This window comes from Ambystoma mexicanum, chromosome 3q, assembly GCF_040938575.1.
Source record: "Ambystoma mexicanum isolate Mex_15411 chromosome 3q, UKY_AmexF1_1, whole genome shotgun sequence".
In the NCBI taxonomy this organism is placed as follows: domain Eukaryota; kingdom Metazoa; phylum Chordata; class Amphibia; order Caudata; family Ambystomatidae; genus Ambystoma; species Ambystoma mexicanum.
Genome location: NC_090926.1, coordinates 1,253,241,841 through 1,253,263,934, shown reverse-complemented (window position 1 = coordinate 1,253,263,934; position 22,094 = coordinate 1,253,241,841). Strand labels below are relative to the sequence as shown.

The 22,094-nt window shown below is 46.7% G+C and overlaps 1 protein-coding gene across 4 annotated transcripts in view; it reads left to right on the top strand.

Moving 5' to 3' along the window:
- Window positions 1–22,094, top strand: part of SMARCA4 (SWI/SNF related BAF chromatin remodeling complex subunit ATPase 4) — a 648,210-nt gene that overhangs the window by 158,038 nt on the left and 468,078 nt on the right. For all 4 annotated transcript variants that reach the window (XM_069604251.1, XM_069604249.1, XM_069604250.1 and 1 more), the window contains exon 13: window positions 21,668–21,725. In XM_069604251.1, coding sequence (XP_069460352.1) covers window positions 21,668–21,725 — 58 coding nt within the window. The remainder of the gene's footprint in view (window positions 1–21,667; window positions 21,726–22,094) is intronic.

Below are 22,094 nucleotides of genomic sequence, written 5' to 3'. Positions count from 1 at the left end.
GTAAAGTCTTTCCAAAAGTTCTCATAGGTAGTTTAGACGAAAAAGAATCCTATGTCGGTTCACAAGCTGATTAGGCCTGCAAGTTGGGAAAGTTTCACAAACTTTCACCGCAAGAGTGGTGTTCTCTCAATCGGGTTGACACAGTACCTTTGTATGAAGAACAAATGCTTCTGAAGACGTTGGTTCCTGGCAGGCCCTGCAGATCCCACTGTTCCTGAGCCTCAGTCATGGGGACAAGAGGGAGGACGTTGGGGGACACCTGCCCTGCACGGGATCGTTGAAAAAGCAAACAAGATGGAGTCACTTCAGTTCCAGTAGCTGTAGATTAAAGCGCACAAGCTGGTATCCCTCTCCCTGGTTAATCCTAACAAGCCTTCAGAATGGTATCCAGATGGCTGACGAGTTGATGGTCCCACCAACTCAAAGGAAGAAGTCGCACTTGAAGGGGCTTCTCTGTCGAGACGAACTTGGCGGTTCGGACCTGCAGCAGGGCTTCACCGGGCAAACCAGCGGTCCAAGAGTTGCAGCAGCAGTCCTCTTCTAGCTCGTCTTCGGTTCTTTCATTCCAGTGGTTGACTCTCCTTTCCAGTCCAAGAGACTCGCCTTTTTAAATAGTTTTCTCCCATTAATTCCAGCCTAGCTGCCACTCGCCCAGCATAGTGCCTGTCCTTGCCGGACAGTCAGCCAGCCAATTACGCCAGAGTGCATTTGGTCTCCTAGGAGACTAAGCACAGGGAGTTTCAGGCACCGCCCTCACTTCCTGCCCACCCCAGCCCCTCGGGCGCCGGAGGCGGTCTTCATTCCTAAAGCCCGCCAAAGGCAGAGACTAACACTAGAAGTACCTTTCTAAAAAGAAACAGCGAAAAAAGATTGTGACCTGTTCAAACAAAGGGGCTTAAGGCGGCATCTTGAAAAACATGGCTCCCGTGATTTTTAGCTACCGGTGTTCGCGGTCGGGGAAAAATCATGCTAGTTCGTTGTAAAACCACTGCCACCAGCCTTTTCAATAGGAAAGGGTAGCATTTGACTGCTACATGAGTTTCTAGACACTTGGGATACTATGTAACCCCTCCAGCACTCCATTGTAAGATTGTATGTGCTGGGTCTAGGAATTTGGAAAAGACTAGTAAAGTCACTTTCACTTTACATTCTCTGGGAAACAGTAGTTTATCCTAGAGAAGTACCCAGTCCCGGGAGGGTAGCTCAGCGGCAACATGCTCGCCTTGGAAGCAAGACGACACGAAGCAACACAGGTTCGATCCCCGGTCCGCGCTTAGAAACCTCTTGGTATTTAAGCGTGTTATAAATCCACAACTAAGACTTAAAAAAAATAAAAATAATTGTTTTGCAACTGAAAAAAAAGCAATTCTTGTAACAGCGCCTCGATGCCCGCGGGCTGTGTGAGTGCTTTAAAAATGCAAAAATAAATAATGAAGGTAGTTAAACCTTGGGACAGCCTAAAAGGCTTCACTGTGTTACTGCACTGAGGGTGCTGTGTGACACAAATGAAGATGATGCCTATGGAGTTGTTTAAAACTCCATAACCAAAGAAAATAAACACAGAAAGCAAACAGAATTAAAAAATAGAGTCCCAAAGTTCAGCAAAAGAGCTGGGGGTCTCTAAGGTAGAGAGGAATTTAAGAATTTTGAGAATTCTCCCTAACAGCATCTGGCAAGGCTGAGTGGGTGATTCGTGTGGTTGAGAGTTTGTCCATACCACTTGATGAGGCCTAATTCTAGAATGCATATAGGGAGGCTTCTCTGAAGTCCCTGAACACTTTAAATAATTTGGAAGCTACTACTTAAGATATCCTCTGGAACTTAGACTTTCCCACAACTGAACCCTATCTCAACCGGTCTACAGCTGGTACCTAGACCACTAGGGTCGCTCATCTGCCTCTGTTGGGTAATAATTGGAGTAGTAACACTGTGAGACTACACAATACTTGTCCTCTTGGTATTAGCTAACCCACCTTTTGGTATAGGTCTGTACTACACAAGTTGGTAGTGTGACGGAGCAGCCAGGCCTATCTCAAGAGGGGTAAATGTGAGCTGTAGTAACGAAATTCACAATACAAGTCGCCAAGTAACACTTGCTCAAGGTTTCAGTTATAGTTATTTATTTAACATCAGTTTTTAAATAAACGTTCTTTAAAAAGGGCAAGATATGTAACAATCAAATATACTTTAAAATACATTTCCAGAATCAGCACAATTTTAGTGGATACTCTTTAGAGATGCTTTTACACACTTCCTACACCTGTTTCACAGGTGACAAGTATCCAAATAAACTTTTTCACACAAGGTTTCTTGATTAAACAATTACTAATTTATTTAAGTCAATTTGAATAAGCCTTCTTCAGAAGGGGCAATATAATAGTAACACACACATACACTCCAAAATACCCAATCTCAATTTCTCTAAATCAGCAAGTACCCATTTGGGATGGCTACACCATCCGGTGAATTAAATAGCTAGGACACTGTGGACATTAATATATCACTGGTACATTTCGATAAGTATTGACATGAGGGTCTTTTAGGGAGAATTCTCATAAATGTGCTAATTCCCTTCACCTTAGAGACCCCCAGCAACTTTGCTGGATTTTGAGGGCTTGATTTTTTTACCTGGAAAGAGTGTGAGCTTTTTTCCCACTCATGTATTTATGATGTGTGTTTTACTCTTGTGTTCTTTGATTATGGAGTTTTAGACAACTCCATAGGCATCATCTTTTCATGTGTGTTACACAGCACCCTCTGTGCAGTGACACAAGGATGTCTTTTGGACTTCCAAAAGGTTTAAATGCCTTCTCTGGAATAAACTACTGTTTCCCCGAGAATGTAAGGTTAAATTGACTTTACTAGTCTTTTTAAATTCCTAGACCCAGCACACACTATCTTACAATGGAGTGCTGGAGGGGTTACCTAGTATTCCCTGTGTCTAGAAACTCATGTAGCAGTCAAATGCTACCCTTTTCTATGGAAATGGCTGGTGGCAGTGGTTTTAGAACAAACTACCATGATTTTTCCCCAACCGTGAACTCTGGTAGCTAAAAATCGCAGGAGCCATGTTTTTCAAGATGGTGCCTTAAGCCCCTTTGTTTAAACGGGTCCCAGTCTTCTTTTTTCACCACTTCATTTTGGAAAGGTCCTTCTAGTGTTTGTCTCTGCGCGCCAAACCACGTTTGGTCCCTTTGTTTCCATGCCTTTGGAGGGCTTCAAGACTGAATACCTTTGGGTGCACTACAACGACCCTGACCTCCTGGCAATAGGAACCCAACCTTGGGTATAAGTCTGTACTACACAGGTTGGTAGCATGATGAGCAGCCAGGCTTATCTTGAGGGGTCAATGTGAGCAGTAGGGGAGTTGAACAGCGATTCACAGTGACAAGTATTCAAATAAACTCTCACACACAAGGTTTCTTGATTATACAATTATTAATTTAACAGTCAGTTTGAGTAAGCCATCATCAGAAGGTGCATTATAATAGTAACACACAAATACACTCCAAAATACACACTCTTAGTTTCTCTAAATCAGCAAGTACCCATTTGGGTTGGAACACAGACACTTCCTACACCATCAGGTGACTTAAATAGCTAGGGCACTGTGGACATTAATATATCACTATTTTATTTAGAGCAATACTTAGGGGTATGTCAAAGAAAAGGGTTAATAGAATAAAACAAGAGATCTCACAAATATTCTGAAGCAGATAAGTACTTTTAGTAAACCCCCAATGCAAAGTGAGATAACCCCTTCCTAGGAGGAATACCAAACATACAGTCCTAGGGAAGTAGTCATTCAGGGAGCCAGGCCAGGCCAAAGTCAATTGGACAAAAGTCTAGGTGAGCTGAAGCAATTCTTGCAGGTAGGTAAATGCCTTGCACAATGTATTAGAAGTCTTTGTAGAAAAGAAGAAATCAACGTAGGATCACAAGCTGATTAGGCTTGTGAGGTAAAAAAGCTGTTAGCAACTCTACAGAAGCAACCAAGACAAGTCTCCACTGAGAACATGTGAGGTTACACAACAAGAGGTAAGTTCTCTTAGACTTTACAGTAACTTTGGTTAGAAGAAATGGTTCCAGCTCGCTTCTGTTCCTGTGCAGCTCTGCAGACCCCCTGTTCCTGGGCCTCAGTCATGGGGACAAGAGGGAGGACATCTGGAGGACTCCTGCACTGCAACGGGACTTTCGGCTACAGAAAAGGACCAACTTCTATTCAGTGGCACTTCGCGGTTTCAATGCCTCACGTCTCAGCAAATGGCACCACCGCGGACTCTTGGCTGTTGAGATGGACTTTCCTTGCATCTGGGGTTCAGCACTCTGAGGTGTGTTAGGCTAAGTTTCAATGCAGTACCCTCTGGGAATACTACACGCAAATATGACTACAAGTATAGGCAACCCAACCTGTGGTATAAGCTTGTACTACACAGTTTTGGTAGCGTGTTGGGCAGCCAGGCTTATCTCAAGAGGGGAAATGTGAGCTGTAGTGGATTTACATAAAGATTCACAGTTGCAGGTATTCAAATAAACTCTTACACTCAAGGTTTCTTGCATAAACACTTAATAATTGGGAGCAATATAATAGTAACACACAAATATACTTCAATACTGTACACTTTGAGTTTCTGAATCAGACCAGACCCTTTTGGGATGGCCCACAGACACAACCTACACCCACAGGTGACTTCATTAACAAAGGTGCTGGGGACATTAATACCTTACTGTTGGCATACAGAATACGCTCAATAGTTTGTAAAAGGCAAAGGTTATTAGAACACGAAATTACAAATATTCTTAAGCAGAGCAAATACTTTCAGATAAGAGCAGAGTCATCCAATTCCCTAGGCTAAGCCAAAGTCAATTGGCAAAAGTCTTTGTATAGGATGCAGCACTTCAGGTAAGTAAATGGAAACGTTTTTGCTCAAGTTCTTAGGAGTCTTTGTTAAAAAGAACAAACAAATGTAGGCTACAAGCTGATTATACTTGTGAGTTGCAGAAGTTACAGGCACTCCACAGTAAGTGGTTAAGTTCTCTTAGGCTAGTTTTACAGTACCTTAGTAAAGAAGAACAAGATGCAGCTGAAAACGTCTGTTCCTGTGCAGCTCTGCAGATCTCACTGTTCCTGTGCCTCAGTCGTGGGGACAAGAGGGAGAACGTCGCGGCACACCTGTTCTGTATTGGTACCGTCAAAGCTGGCAACTGGCAAACTTTACTTTCAGTGGCTGTTTCGGGTTTCAGTTCCTTGCGGTACAGCAAATGGCAATAAGCGCGGTTCCTGGATGTCAACGTGGACTTTCCTCACATCTGAGGTCCCGCACTCAACTGAGGGGGGTCGAGCTTGGTCAGTCCTGCTTTGTGGGAGTCCGGACGATCTTCCAATAGCTTTCGGCCAGCTTACAAGCAATGCACACAATCTGGTGTCCCTCTCCCTGGCTCTACGGATTCCTGCAGCACTGAGATAATGCAACCAGCTCCGAGATGGATATCCAGGTGGCTTACTTGGGAGTTGATTTGGTCCCACCAACTCAAAGGGAGAAGTCGTCCTTGCAGGGCTTCTCTGTCGAGGTGAACTTGGCGATTCGGACCTGCAGCAGGGCTTCACAGGGCAAACCAACGGTCCAGGAGTTGCCAAAGCCGTCCTCTTCAACCTCTTATTCGGTTCCTTCGTCCAGTGGTCGACTCTGCCTTCCAGTCCCAGAGACTCTCCTTTTATTCAGTTCTCTCCCATTCATTCCAGCCTAGTTGTCACACACCCAGCAGGGTGGCTGTCCTTGCCGGACAGTCAACCAGCCAATCACGCCAGAGTGCATTTAGTTTCAAGTACCTCCCTCACTTCCTGCCCACCCCAGACACTCAGACGCCAGAGGCGGTCTTCAGTCCTGAAGCCCGCCCAAGGCATAGAAACAAAGGGACCAAACCTAGTTTGGCATGCAGAGACAAACTCTAGAAGGATCTTTCCAAAAAGAAATGGTGGAAAAAGAAGACCGGGACCTGTTTAAACATCTTGAAAAACTTGGCTCCTGAGATTTTTAGCTACCGGTGTTCGCGGTTGGGAACAATCTTGGTAGTTCATTGTAAAACCACTGCCACCTGCCTTTTCGATAGGAAAGGGTAGCATTTGACTGCTACATGAGTTTCTCGACATAGGGGAGACTAGGTAACCCGTCCAGCACTCTATTGGAAGATAGGTGTGTGCTGGGTCTTGGAATTTGGAAAGACTAGTAAAGTCATTTTAACTTTACATTCTCTGTGAAACTGTAGTTTATCCCAGAGAAGGTATTTATATCTTGGGACAGCCTAAAAGGCTCCCCTGTGTAACTGCAATGAGGGTGCTGGGTGACACACATGAAAAGATGATGCCTATCTATTTGTCTAAAGCTCCATAATCAAAGAACACAAGAGTAAAACACACATCAAAATACACAAGGGAGTGGGGAAAAAAGGCTCACTCTCTCTTCAGGTAAACAAATCAAGTCCTCAAAATCCAGCAATGTTTCAGGGGGTCTGTAAGGTGAACGGAATTACCACATTTATGAGAATTCTCCCTAACAACCGGGCAAACTAACGGTCCAGGAGTTGCAGCAGGCTTCCCCTTCAAGTTCTTCTTCAGTTCCTTCGTCCAGTGGTCGACTCTGCCTTCCAAGCCAAAGGACTTGCCTTTTATTCAGTGCTCTCTCATTCATTCCAGCCTAGCTGTCACTCACCCAGCAGGGTCGCTGTCCTTGCCGGACAGTCAGCCAGCCAATCACGCCAGAGTGCATTTGGGTCTCCTAGGAGACTAAGCACAGGGAGTTTTGGGCACCTCCCTCACTTCCTGCCTACCCCAGACACTCTGGAGCCAGTGGCGGCTTTCACTCGTGAACCCCGGCAAAGGTGAAATGAAAAGAGACCAAACCTGGTGTGGCGTGCAAAGCAAATCTCAAGCAGGACCTTTCCTCAAAGGAATGGTGAAAAAAGAAGACCGGGTGCTATTTTGAGAAAGATGGCTACCGTGTATCCTTTACTGTAGCTGCGAACACAGCCCGCGGTAAAGGCATACTATGGTAGTTCAAACGAAACCACTGCCACCAGCCATTCAATGGGAAAAGGGTAACATAAAAAAATGTTACATGAGAAACTAGACTAAGGTAACCCCTCCAGCACTCTACTTTAAGCTAGTGTGTGCTGGGTCTAGAAAGTTACAATGGTAAGCAAGGTCAATTTCACTTTACTGCTCTGGGAAATAGTAGTTTATCTCAGAGAAGATATTTAACCCTTTGGGAAATCTGGACGACTTCCCTGTGTCACTGCACTAAAGGTGTTGTGTGACACAATGTAAAGGATGATGCGTATGGAGTTTGTCAGACACCATAACCAAAAGAAACAGACATAAAATTCCATTAAAATACATGAGAGAGTGGGAAAAATAAATTTAATCCATTCCATACGCTTCATCTGCTCCGTCCGTTCCACTCATCCACTCCATCTGCTCCACCCGCTTCATTTGCTCCCTCTGTTCCATCCATTTAATTTATTCCAACCTTTCCAACCGTTCTATGCACCCATCCACACCATTCTATCTATCTCATCCATTCCATCTGCTCCACCCAGTTCATCCACTCCTTCCATTCCATATACTCCATCCACTTCATTTATTCCATTCCATCCATTCCACCCGCTCCGCCCAATCATCCTCTGTCAATTCTCTGTACATATCTTCCAAGCATTCCGCATGCATACATGTCAGGGTTTCCATACACTCCATCCATGTCATCTATCCCTTCTATCTGTCTGTCTTTATCCATTGCTTCAATCCATTCTATCCAACATCCATTCCGTTGGTCCCCTCCATATATCCATTCACTCCATCCACCTATCAACTTCATCCATCAATTCTATTGATTTTGTCTATTCTCTCCGGATCATGCATCCACCTCATCCGATCCATCCACTTGCCCTAAATCCATACATCTACTCCATCCATGTCATCTATCTCTTCTATTGGTCCATCTTTATCTATTGTGTTCATCCATTCCATCCAATATCCATTCCATCGATCCCCTCCATTCATCGGTCAATTCCATCCACCCATCAACTACATCCATCAGTTGTATCGATTTTGTATATTCTCTAGTTTGTTCTATTCACCCTACATACATGCTTTCCATTTATTCCACATGCATCCGTGTCATACATTCAATCCCTTCATCCATTCTATCCACTTTATATACATACCTTCCATTCATTCCACATGCATCCGTGCTATATATTCAATCCCTTCATTTCACATGCGTCTATCTGTTCCATTCATTCCATCCTCTCAATCTGCTCCATCCATTTGCTCTGTCCGTCACTCCCTACATGCATCTACTACATTCATTCCATCCATCCATTTCGTCGGTCTATTCCAATCATTTCCTTGATCCATTCCAATCAATCCTTCCTAACCTGTGGGTAAGATCAGGGGTCATAGAACACATGGTGGAGAGTCTCATCGTATGTTTGGTCATTGGGAGTTCGGGCATATTTTTGGGTTTTCGTTGGTGTTAAGAAAAGAGCCATGTTTTAAGTAACTTGCGGAACGTCATGTAGTCTTGGGTGTGTCGGATGTGATGTGGAAGCAAGTTCCCCAGATTCGGGGCCAGTGCTGAGAAAGAGGATCCTCCAATCCTGACTGAGTTGGTGGTTGGGATCCCTAAAAGGAGGGTAGAGCTTGATCTTATGGTGTGGGGTGGGAGGTAAGGTTTTAGCTTAGCCTGCAGGTAAAGAGGGCCGGTCTTCTGTACTGCACGATAAGTGATGCACAAGGTCTTGAAAGTGGCCCTTCGTCCAACTGGGAGCCAGTGGAGGGTTCTGAGAGCTGGAGAGGTATGGTCTCTAGCACCCAGGGCTAGTAGCATTTTAGCAGCAGCGTTTTGAGTTCTTTGGAGTTTATTAAGTTGGTATGCCGGGACTCCTAGGTAAAGGGAGTTGACATAGTCAAGTCTCAACATTACAGTGGACATGACAGCGGCAAGTCTGTTAGGGAAAAATGCGCCTGAGAATTTTGAGATGGTAGTGGCAAGATTTAGATACGTTGTTGATCTGTCGGGAGAGGGTTAGGTCAGAGTCCATGGTGCATCCAAGGTTTTTTACTGAGACTGGGTGAGTGGTTGGCCCATGGAAGGTGACCAAGGGAGTGGACGAGGGAGAAGCTCCGTGTTACCGCACACCATGATTTTGGTTTTATTCCGGTTTAGGAGGTGATGGTGTGTGTGGTCATCCAACGGTCGATATCTACGAGGCAGGCTGCGAGGTCGGGCTGATAGTTGAAGATTGAATTGAGGAGTTTAAGGATGATTTGGTAACGTCTGCGTAGTTGTAACACTGGATATTGTGCAGGCGGATGATTCCAGGGAGGGTAGACAAGTAGAGGTTGAATAGGAGAGCTGATAGACGAGTGCCTTGCGGTACTCCAGTATTAACAGACAAAAGGGCATAGGAGGGTTTTGTTTCCTGTTGAGGAAGGAGGCGATCCATTTGAGAGTGGTTCCACGGATTACTAGGGAGTTGTATCGGTCAAAGAGGATTGAATGTTTAATTGCGTCGAAGGCCACAGACAGGTCGAGGAAAATTAGTGCAGCGCATCCTGCAGAGTCTGCAGTGATCTTAAGATCGTCCCAGATTGAGGCCACAGTGGTTTCGGTTCCATGTCCTGGTCTGAGACCTGATTGGGCGGGGTCAAGGAGGTTGTTAGATACGACCAAGGCATTTAGTTGGGAGTATGCAGTTTGGTCGATGAGTTTTGCAAGGAATCTGGTGTTCGAGATGGGACAGTAATTTTTGGCGTTGAGGGGCGGTCAAGGGATGGTTTTTTGAGAAGGGGCTTGACATGTGCAATTTTGAAGGCATCAGGAAAGTTTCCAGATCAGAGGGAGTCATTTAGGATGGTTCTTGCATGCTCTCCTGTGCAGGTGGACAAGAATATTTCATTGAGGACTGAGGCAGGGCAGGGCTCGGCTCTATGGGGGAACCAGAGGGTTTGCGAGCAGATATTAGGTCAAGAAATTCTTCTCTGGAGATTGGTTTGAAGGAGTCAAATGTGGGTAGGAAGGGGGTTGTGGCGGCCAGGGGCGCAGGGGGGGGTGGTGATGGTTGTCCCTCCTCCCCCGCCCCAATTAACATCCAATCCAACAGTTTATTGTTAAGGGAGGTTTTTCTGTCGAGAGCAGTGGTGTAGAAGTGGAGGGAGGGAGAGAGAGTCGCAGAGCGATAGTGATGGGGGTAGATTGGGCAGAAGTACAAGCAGGTTTGACTTATTCAGATATGATTCTGTGGAGTTTTTTGCTGCGGTTTCCACAGTTGAGAATCCGATTGTTGTAGTGGGCTTTTTTGGCTTTTCGGATTTCTGCTTTGTATTTGCGATGGTGCGTGGCGAAGGTGGATCTACTGAGACTGTTTGTTTTTTTTCTGCTTGCCATTTGCGTTCCAAGGATTTATTTAGTATTTTGGCATTACTTAGTTCGGGAGTAAACCATTTGGCCAATGGTCCAAGGCATGAGGAGGAGGGACATGAGGGGGTGAGCGGAATTAGTGAGTCAATTGAGCCATGAGTTGAAGGAGTCGATGCTGAAAGATCCATCGGGCGGGTGCGTTGTGGGGGTTCTGAGAAGCAGGGCTTTGGCTAGGTCAGGGAAGATCTTTAGTTTTTTCCAGCATTTGCGGTGAAGGGGACGGCGGTTGAGGGCGGGGGCAGGGGAGAGGTTGGAGAAAGGGACATAATGGTTGGACCAGATGAGTGGTAAAGGGGGGGGTTATATTTATCAGGTCATGGGAGCTGAAGATGGCATCCAGGGTGTGCCTTTTTAGAATGAGTTGGACCATTCATGTGAAGGGAGAGGTTAGTGCATCAAGACTGTCTACCAGTGAATGGGACATGGGGTTGATGGGGTTGTGCAACCAGATATTGAAGTCTCCTAGGAGAGTCGGGGAGGGGTGATTCACTTCGATGGTGGCTACAGAGTCACAGAGGTTGGTTGTGAAATGTTGTGATAAGCAAGCGACCCCCAGGTCCCAACACAAATTAAGTGTCCACCAAAGATCCAAGCATGCGTGGCTGTATTTCGAAGGGATTGTGTCCTCCGACGTATTCCTCATCTTAGATATCTCCTTCCAGCTCTGCTGGCCTCAGAAATTTTTTTCTCTCTAGAGGGCGCTGCACGTTGACGTCCTCCGAGTCGATGTCCCTCGACAGCCTCCGTATCGACGTCGACGTCATCCTGCCTATAAAGGCCGCGCGCAGCGTCCGTTGCTCAGTTCCGTTTTTCCGCACTTACTCAGTGCCTCGGAATACCGTTGCTCAGTTCTTGTCAGATTAATCCATATTTACCTCGAGTTATTCGATCCGTACTCGATGGCTTCCTCGTCGGAACCGACAACTCCTCGATCCGGCTTCAAAAAATGCCGAGATTGTGGGAAAAAGATGTCGCTGACTGACCCTCACAGAGTTTGTCTGTGGTGTTTGGGAGCTGAACACCATTGTTCGGAATGCGAGGACTGTATGTCCATGACAGCTAAGGCCCTGAAGGAGCATAGGGGGAAGCTGGAGAAAGGTAAGACTTTTAAAGCTTCTTCTTCGTCAACGAAGTCGAGACACTCGTCCCTCGTCACCATTCACGCTCCAGGTCTCGGAGTGGGTCCCATCACTCCTCGAGATCGAAGCACTCGAAGAGGAGACGTCGAAGATCCCCTTCTCCGGCTTCCTCTTCCTCTGTTTCGCCAAAAAGAATCCCTTGCCCCACGAAACATAGTTCCCGGGCTGAATGGGAGGAATTCCGCAAAAATATGATGAGCGTCTTCGAGAAAGCGGCCTTGACCCCCTCGAAGACTGCCGAGAGCGATGCTCTGGTCGAAAGACGCGAAGGTCAAAAACGCCACGAGTCGCAGTACCCGGCGAAGGAAACCTCTCGAGCGCGTCTCGAACCCTCGAGTAGGACTATGACCTCCAAACCTTCCTCGAAGGTTCCGTCGACGCCGTCGACGAGGGTTCCGTCGACGCCGAGGTCAGTGTCTTCGACACCGTTGTCGACACACGGTTCTGTCGACTCGACGCCAGCTTCGACACCGGCGTCGACGCCAAGAAAAGTCACGGTTACGACACACCCAGTGACTATCCCCAGGTCCTCGACGTCGATGGCGTCGAGATTGTCGAGTAGAATTCCAATTCTGTCGAAGTCTTCGAGGCCTCCGCCTTTGTTTTCGACGCCACGCTCGAAGCCTTCAGCGTTGACGACATCGACGTTTTCGAGGCCGATAATGACAAGTTCGGCATCCTCTGCCTTGGAAATGGGATTTACTCCCTTTATGAGTTCAGAACAATTGAGAACTATGTCCTCAATTTTGGAAGAGGGAGAATTGTCTGAACAGGAAGACACATTTGAGTTGCAGGGACCTGTAACCCCAATTAGAGAGGAATTTTCCTCTGAAGAACGCAGGTTAAAGGATCTTCATGATTCCTTACATGAGGCAAGTGGGTTAGACACTTCCCCTGAGGTGGAGTTTGCTAGGCCAGACCCGGGGGAGCATGCTGAAACCCCCTATAGAGCCTTAATGGCCAGGATCACAGAGTTCATGGGGTGGTCTGCACCTTCACAATCTTTCCAACAAGATGACCTCACGGATATTCTTGACAAAGGCCCACAGGAGGATCCTGTGGTGCCTTTTCATAAAGCTCTTCAGAGGAAGATCATGACAAACTGGGAAACCCCAGATGTCGTACCAGCAGTAAATAAAAAACTGTCTACAAAGTACAGGGTATCTTCTACAGACCCGGAGTTTTTGTCTAAACACCCATCCCCAGAAAGTCTGGTGGTACAGGCAGCATCCGCTACCGATGTCAAGACGGCTTATCCTACCGTCCCACAGGACAGGGACGATAAAAAATATGATGCTATGGCAAAGAAAGTCTTTTCAGCATGTAGCATGGCGTTAAAATCTGTTAATGCTACCTGCACCCTTGCTAGGTTCAGCCATACACTTTGGGAGTGTGCTTCTACAGCGGCTGATTGCATCCCGGATGGAGAAGAAAGGGATGCGTTCCTGAATATTATACAGGGCGGTAAAGACGCTATGTGCGAATCCCTCCAGACGGGCATTGATTCGGCTGACAGTATCAGCAGAGCAATGGCGGCAAGTACATCAACCAGGAGATTCGCTTGGTTGAGAAAGTCTGGTTTTGCCCCAGATGTGCAAGCCAGGCTCTTGAACATGCCATTCGATGGCTCTTCTTTGTTCGGGAAAAAGGCGGATGACAGTTTAGAGAAACTGCAAACTTCAAAAGCAGCAGCTAAATCCCTAGGAGCTGCAATCCGTCAGACTCCCTTTCGTCCCACAGGAACCTCTGCGAGGGGCAAGTCCTTTCGCTTCTACTCCGCATTCGGAAGAGGTAGAGGACGTCCAGTTCAAAGGGGAAAAAGAAGAACTACCCAAGGTGGACGGGGTAGATATTCAAAAGCCGCAGCAACAGCAGGTGCCTCTTTACCATCGGAATCTGCATCAGCCGCCCCAAAACCACTCTGAGGACTTCCCTCACAGGACACGTGTAGGAGGCAGGTTGACTCAACATCTGGCGGTATGGCAGGCTATCACGTCAGATGCTTGGACATTGGAAACAGTTGCCCAAGGTTACTGCCTGCCTTTCCTACGTATACCTCAGAGTCATCCACCAGGGATCAGCTCTCAGAAAGCTCCAGATCCGCTCCTCTTGCAGGAAATTTTGGACCTGCTAGAGAAAGGTGCCATAGAACCGGTACCTGTAGCGGAGAGGAACAAGGGCTGGTACTCCCCTTACTTTCTCATTCCAAAGAAAGACGGAGGACTGAGACCCATCTTGGACTTGCGAGAGTTGAACAAATTCCTCAGAAAAGACAAATTCAAGATGGTCACTCTTTCTCAGATCCTCCAGGCCCTTCAGTTCCAGGACTGGTTGGTATCTCTGGACCTTCAGGACGCTTATTTCCATGTGCCTATCCATCTCAAACACAGGAAATACCTGAGGTTCGCAATTGGCAACTCTCACTATCAATTTCGAGTGCTGCCATTTGGCCTGACCTCCGCCCCGAGGGTCTTCACCAAGTTAATGTCGGTAGTGGCTGCAAGTCCAAGGAGGGAAGGGATTCACGTCTACCCCTACCTGGACGATTGGTTGATCAGGGCTGTTTCTTCGGAACAAGCTCAGATCCAGCTAAATCACGTGTGCCAATTCCTTCACAGACTGGGCTTCTCCCTCAATTTAAAGAAGTCACAAATGATACCATCGCAGAGACTCCAGTTCATAGGAGCGATCCTGGACACTTCCCTGGGAAAAGCCTCGCCACCAGAGGTGAGGGCTCAAGATATTCTACAGATGGTTACCAAGTTCCAACATGCCCAACGTCTCCCAGCCTTCGACTTTTTGAGGTTGCTAGACCTCATGGCATCCTGCATTTTCCTAGTGCCAGAGGCTCGCCTGAGAATGAGATCCCTCCAGTGGGCACTGAGGACTCAGTGGTCACAATTCTCAGGGAGAATGACAGATCTTCAGGTTCCCGGCAGGGTAGCTCGAGACCTTCAGTGGTGGGCCTGTCAGGAGAACATTCTGGGCAACCCTGGCCGGAGATAACAGTAGTCACGGATGCCTCACTCACGGGGTGGGGAGCCCACGCCAACGACTTGACCATCAGCCGTCGTTGGTCTCCATCGGAGTCCAGACTACATATCAACCTGTTAGAGCTGAGAGCCATCAGACTTGCGCTGGAGGCGTTCCTGCCAGCTGTACAAGGGAAAAACGTCCTGATAATGACGGACAACACGGTGGCCATGCATTACCTCAACAAAAGAGGAGGCGTAGGATCACTACCCCTGTGCAGAGAGGCGATGCAGCTCTGGTTTTGGGCAATCCAAGAAGGAATCTCTCTATCGGCAGTTCACCTAGCCGGAGAGAAGAACTTGACAGCGGACGCTCTGAGCAGGCAGAGCAGTCTCCCACGAGTGGGAACTAGTTCAGGAAGTCCTTCAAGAGATCTTCGCCTTTTGGGGAACCCCTCAGGTAGATCTGTTTGCCACCAACCTAAACAGGAAATGCGACCTGTTCTACTCAAGGGAATTTCCCCCGAGAGGAGCTCTGGGAGACGCGTTCATAGTGGACTGGGAGATTCCGCTTCTGTACGCGTTCCCACCGGTCCCTGTCATTCCTCAAATGATCAGGAGGTTGAGAAGATTCCGGAGAATCATGATCCTAATTGCCCCGGATTGGGCCAGGAGAACGTGGTACCCGGACCTTCTAGACTTGTCCATCTGCCCTCCAATTCGACTTCCACTCAGAGAGAACCTACTCTCACAGAAGGGAGGTCAGGTTCTCCATCCAGACATCAAAACCCTCAACCTTCACGCTTGGCTTCTGAAAGGCTGAGGTACAAGGATTGGGACCTCCCTGATGATGTTATGGAGGTGTTGCTTTCGGCAAGGAGGCCAGCAACAAAGTCTTTATACCGCTGCCGTTGGAACAGATTTTGCAGCTGGTGTAGAGAACAGAATATCAACCCTTTTTCATGTGGTACACCAATGGTTTTGTCCTTCCTACTATATTTGGCAAATTCAGGCTTTCAAGTTGGCACCATGAAGGGCTATCTCGCAGCGCTATCCATCTTTAAGCGCACTGCGGAAGAACCATCCTTTTTCAAATTACCCTTGGTTATACAGTTTCTAAAGGGGTTAACCAATGTTTATCCCCCAAGACCATTCCAAGTTCCCCTATGGGATTTAAACTTAGTACTAACTTTCCTGATGGCCACACCTTTCAAACCGCTCCATTCTTGTTCGTTAAGATTCCTTACCCTTAAAACTGTTTTATTAATAGCACTTACATCTGCTAGAAGGGTGAGCGAATTACAAGCTTTCTTGTAAACCCCCTCACACAATATTTCACAAAGACAAAGTTGTCCTGCAAGTGAAGCCTAATTTCCTCCCAAAGGTGGTTTCTGAATTCCATATCACTCAGAAGATTACCCTACCATCTTTCTATCCTCCTCCTCACCCGGGGAAAGAGGAAGAGAGGTTACACAGGCTAGACCCTAGGAGGGCTTTAAGTTTTTACATCAGTAGATTAGCCAGGATAAGACAGGCAGACCAGCTGTTTGTAGGTTACGCAGGTCACAAGCTGGGGTTACCAATAACTAAGCAGACCATTTCCAGATGGATCATTCCAGCCATTCTGGAATGTTATAAACTGGCAGGGAAAGAGCCCCCTCAAAACCTTAGGGCTCATTCGACCAGAGGTATTGCAGCTTCATCAGCCCCCAAAAGAGGCGTGCCGGTTAAAGACATCTGTGCGGCCGCTACATGGTTGTCTGTCCATACCTTTACACGTTTTTACAATTTGGATTCCTCCTCCAGTAAAGAGACTAGGTTTGGAAGGGCTGTACTGCATTCTATTCATCAATAGAAGACAGCGTGAAGTCAGTACTCCCTCCTCCAATAATAGAATACTGCTATGGGAGCCTATCTAAGATAAGGAATACGTCGGAGGACACAATCCCTTCGAAGAACAAGTTACTTCTTACCTTGTAACGTTCTTTCGACGGGATGGTCTTCCGACGTATTCCTCATCGACCCTCCCATCCATCCCCACAGTTCTACTTCCCTTGTTGTTGCAGCTTACGCTCCTTCAGGGTGATTAGTTTAGTCCAGAAAGTATTATTGTGGGCTACAAAACGGAACTGAGCAACGGACGCTGCGCGCAGCCTTTATAAGCAGGATGACGTCGATACAGCGGCTGTCGAGGGACATCGACTCGGAGGACGTCGACGCGCAGCGCCCTCTAGAGAGAAACATTTTTTCGAGGCCAGCAGAGCTGGAAGGAGATATCTAAGATGAGGAATACGTCGGAGGAACATCCCGTCGAAAGAACGTTAAAAGGTAAGAAGTAACTTGTTCTTCTTTCCAACATGAACACGTATCCCTTGTAACACGAGGTACCAGGAGGGATAAATTAAAGATCAAACTCCGGGTGGAGACCTTGTGTGTAGGATGATTCCTCCCAGAAACATGGTCTGGGATCCTCCTCATGTGGCCAGGGAAAGGCAGACGCTTCCTGATTCAGACCCTTGTGGGGGTGTACTGCGGGAGGATCCCATTGGGGGAGTGGGAAAATAGACCAGGAAGACTGAGAAACACTGCTGTTTAACGTTCCCCGTACTCCCACACTTTTAATGGCAGTTTGCCAAACTCCAGAAGTTGAAAGAATTTGTTGACAGGGTCAACAAGTCCCATAATCCCAGAAGTACTGGGACGAGGAAGAGGGCTGAAGTGGAAGACTATAGCAGTAATCTGGCAACTAAGTTTAACAACAAAAAAAGGCCCCCTCGGGTGCAGGCAGTCGAAAGGAGCTGTAACTAACTGGAATGCGAGCTGTGGCAGTAGTTGCAGATGGAAGAAGCCACAAGGCTGGCAAACCAAGCAGAAGTGGGAGAAGAGGGGTGCCGGAACGTGGAGACAGCAGATTTCACCTGCTTGTTCTGAAAGGGTCCTGTTCTTCCAACTCTGAAGTGCAGAGGCCATGTAGCAGAAGGCGTGCAGGAGAGCTGTCTTTTCCCAAGCTTGTATTACACAGTTTTGGTAGCGTGTTGAGCAGCCAGGCTTATCTCAAGAGGGGTCAATGTGAGCTGTAGAGGAGTTACACAGAGATTCACAGTGACAAGTATTCAAATAAACTCTTACACACGAGGTTTCTTGAATAAACAATTATTAATTAGTCAGTTAGAATAAGCCTTCTTCAGAAGGGAGCAGTATAAAAAGTAACACACACATGCACTCAATACTGTACACACTTAATTTTGAAATCAGTAAAGACCCTTTTGGGGTGGCCCACAGACGCAACCTACACGCTCAGGTGACTTAGTTAGGGTGCTGGGGACATATCTTACTGTTGGCATTTAGTATACTCTTAGAAATTGGTAAGGAAAAGGTTATTCGAACAACAAGAGACCACAAATATTCTTAAGCAGGCAAATACTTTTGGATCCCTCAAGAAGAGTCATTCAGTACAATAGGCTAGGCCAAAGTCAATGGGCAAAAGTCTTATATAGGATGCAGCACTTCTGGTAGGTAAGTAGAAAGTCTTTGCTCAATGTTTTAGAAGTCTTTGAAGAAAAGAAGAATCCAATGTAGGGCCACAAGCTGATTAGACTTGTGAGTAGTAGAAGATGCAAGCAACTCTACAATGAGAGGTAAATTCTCTCAGATTTTACAGTACCTTTGCATTGAAGAAAAGGTGCAGCAGTTGACTTCTGTTCCTGTGCAGCTCTGCAGATCTCACTGTTCCTGGACCTCAGTCGTGGGGGCAAGAGGGAGGACTTCTGGAGACTCCTGCACTGCAAGGGGACGGTCACCGCTTGCAACCGGCAATCTTCAAATCAGTGGCTGTTCAGTGTTTCAGCTCCTCAGGTCTATCGCAAATAGCAACACTGCCATTCCTGGCTGTCGAGACATTGGTTCTGGGGTCCTTCACTCTGTTGAGGGGACTCAGGCTCGGTCAGTCCTGTTTCCTGTGAGTCCAGAGGATATTCCTGGAGCTCTAGGCCAGCTTAAAAGCAACACACCCATCTGGTGTTCCTCTCCCTGGCTATACGGTTTCCAGCAGCAACTTTGTGGAAATTCAACCAGCTCTGAGATGGATGTCCAGGTGGCTTACTTTGGAGTTGATTGGTCCCACCAACTCAAGGGGAGAAGTCGTCCTTGCAGGGGCTTCAGCACAGCAGCAGGGCTTCACCTGGAATACCAATGGTCCAGGAGTTGCAGCAGGTGTCCTCTTCAAGTTCTTCTTTGGTTCCTTTGTCCAGTGGTTGACCCTGCCTTTCAAGACAAAAACCTTGCCTTTTATTCAGTTCTGGCCCATTCATTCCAGCCTAGCTGTCGGTCACCCAGCAGAGTGGCTGTCCTTGCCAGTCAGTCAGCCGGCCAATCACTACAGAGTGCATTTGTGTCTTCTAGGAGACTAAGCACAGGGAGTTTTGGGCAACTACCTTACTTCCTGCCTACCCAGACACTCTGGAGCCAGAGGCGGGCTTCACTCATGAATCCCGCCAAAGGCAAAGCGAACAATGGGACCAAACCCGGTTTGGTGCGCAGAGTAAATCTCAAGAAGGACCTTTCCACAAAGAAATGGCGAAAAAAGACCATGGTAGTTCACCAGCCATTCAGTGAGAAAAGGGTAACATAAAAATGTTACATGATGAGCTAGACAAAGGGGATACTATGTAACCCCTCCAGTACCCTATTGTATGCTAGTGTGTGTTGCGTCTAGAAAGTTACAAATGTAAGTGAAGTCAATTTCACTGTATTTCTCTTGGAAACAGTAGTTTATCCAAGGGATGGTATTTAAGAAAGTCTTCCCTGTGCCACTGCACTGAAGGTGCTGCGTGTCACAACGTAAAAGATGATGCCTATGGAATATGTCAGACTCCACAACCAAAAGAATCAGAGTTCAAAATCACATTCAAATAAATGGGAGAGTAAGAAAAGGGGCCTCACTCTCTCAGGTTAAAAAAATCAAGTCCTCAAAATCCAGGAAGGTTGCTGGGGGTCTTTAAGGTGGAGGGAATTAGCACATTTCTGAGAATCTCGACAGCCAGGAACACCGCAGTGTTGCTATTTGTGGTAGTCCCGAGGAGCTGAAACACTGAAGTGCCACTTGTTGGAAAGATTGCCGGTTGCAAGCTTTGACCGTCCCATTGCAGTGCAGGAGTCCCCTGAAGTCCACGGTCTTGTCCCCACGACTGAGGCCCAGGAACAGAGAGAGCTGCACAGGAACAGAAGTCATCTGCTGCATTTTTTCTTCAATACAAAGGTACTGTAAAGTCTGAGAGCACTTACCTCTTGTTGTCGAGTTGCTTGCATCTTGTACTACTCAAAAGTCTAAACAGCTTGTGGCACTACATTTGATTATTCTTTTCTTCAAATACTTCTAAAACATTGTGCAAGACTTTTCCACCTGTTGATTCTATTCTCCCTCGGCACCATGCACCTGGCCACCCCTGTCCTCCGGGCCCAGATACCTGCTCATCTTGCCACCCCCTGCACTGGGGTCTGTATCTGTACACATACAGCCCTCTCCTTTTCTTCCTGCACTTTCAGACCTACCCAGCTGCCATAAACCTAGCACTTGCCACTTGCTGGCTGCACTCCCATTGTTTGTTGCCTTTTTATTTATTATTTTATTATTATTTTTTGTTTTTTCCTTCTCGCTCCGCACTCTGTTCCCCCTTCCATGCACTTCTCCACCTTCCCCCTCTACCCTGCACTTGCACATTCTCAATGTCACTGGGCCTAGTAAGATTGTTGTTTTTGTTCTCCCTAGTTCTCCTTCCCTTGCCGCGCTCTGAAACACTTGTGTATGAGCGCGATAGAAATAAAATATCAATATCAATACCTACCAGAAGTGCTTCAGCCCATATAAGACTTTTTGGCTTAACCTGTTATAACTGAATGACTCTGCTTAGTGGATCTAAAAGTATTTTCCTGCTTAAGAATATTTGTGATCGCTTGTTTGTTCTAAAAACCTTTTCCCTTAACCAATTTCCAAAAGTATTCTAAATGCAACAGTAAGCTATTAATGTCCCCAGCACCCTAGCTATTGAAGTCACCTGAGGGTGTAGGTTGCAACTGTGCGCCATCCCAAAAGGGTCTTCACTGATTTCAGAATATTAAGAGTGTGTGTTTTGAAGTTTGAGTTTTTTATTTTATATTGCTCCCTTCTGAAGAAGGCTTACTCTAACTGACTAATAATTGTTTATTCAAGAAACCTTGTGTGTGAGTGTTCCTTTGGATACTTCTCACTGTGAATCTCTGTGTAACTCCCCTACAGCTCACATTGACCCCTCTTCAGATAAGCCTGGCTGCTCAGCCACACTACCAACCTATGTAGTACAGAATTATTCCAAAGGCTGGGTTCCTATTGCCAGGAGATCAGGGTTGTTATAGTGCACCCAACGGGTACTGCATACAATCTTGCCTAAAAGTGCTGTGTCGCAATGTTAAGTTTGTCAGACTCCAAAACCAAAAAAAAACGGTTTCTAAATCAAAGAGAAATACATAGTAGAATGGGAAAAGGGTCTCACTCTCTCCAGGTTAGAAATGAAAGTCCTAAAGTCCAGCAAAAGAGTTGGGGGTCTAGCTAATTCCAAGTGGTAAGTCTTGTGTAGTCCCACACCAGGTGGACTGCACTAATTCTTACCTAACAACCGTTCTTGCTCTGTCTTTCCCTAGATCCCTTGTATGCTTCATGTAATGTGCTGCATGTAACAAGGATCAGGGCATTGGCACATGAGCTAGAGTGTTGGACCAGGACCTTCACCCAATCCCCTAAGGAAAGCGATCAGGGTCATGAGAGATCGGACTTTCTTGGTTCAGATTTAAGAGCATCCTGTCAAGTGTTTGGGGGAGCGACCAGATTCCTTGGCAGTTTCTCTCAGAAGTCTTCCCCATTTTCTACAAAAGACCTCAAACCCCTCTCTCCACAGTTCACACAGCTACAGACCAAAAATGAATCCTTGCACCTGCCCGTGCCCCCCTCGCCCTCAACTCATCATGAGGCCAATACAGAATTCCGTTCTTCTCGAATATGTGCTCAGGATTTTTTAATACGTTTTTTTCCCTTTTTCTTTCGCAGATATGAAGTGGCACCCAGGTCGGACAGCGAAGAGAGCGGCTCTGAAGAAGAGGAAGAGGTAAAATAGGCCCCATTATGCATGTAGTCACCCAGATTCTAATTGTTTGAATTCTTCACACTGGCCAGAAGAGGCACAAATCTCGGATTTTGCCCAATGTCGTACACAATTTAAACTGTAGGCATTTGTAAGTGAGATCCACATTTTAGGAGTATGAAACCGTTCCTTGCAGAGTTTTACGTCGCTTGGCATGTTCCCCACACGGTATGGCCCGGTAAACGTGGCATTAGCACCTGGGTTTACTTCCCGGGGGGGATAAAGAGCATTTATTAAAAAAAAAATTGAAAATTACTTGTATAGCCAAAATTAGGCCTTTACAAGGAATGATTCGTTTGTGGAGGAAAGTCGGATTGTAGACCAGGATCGAGC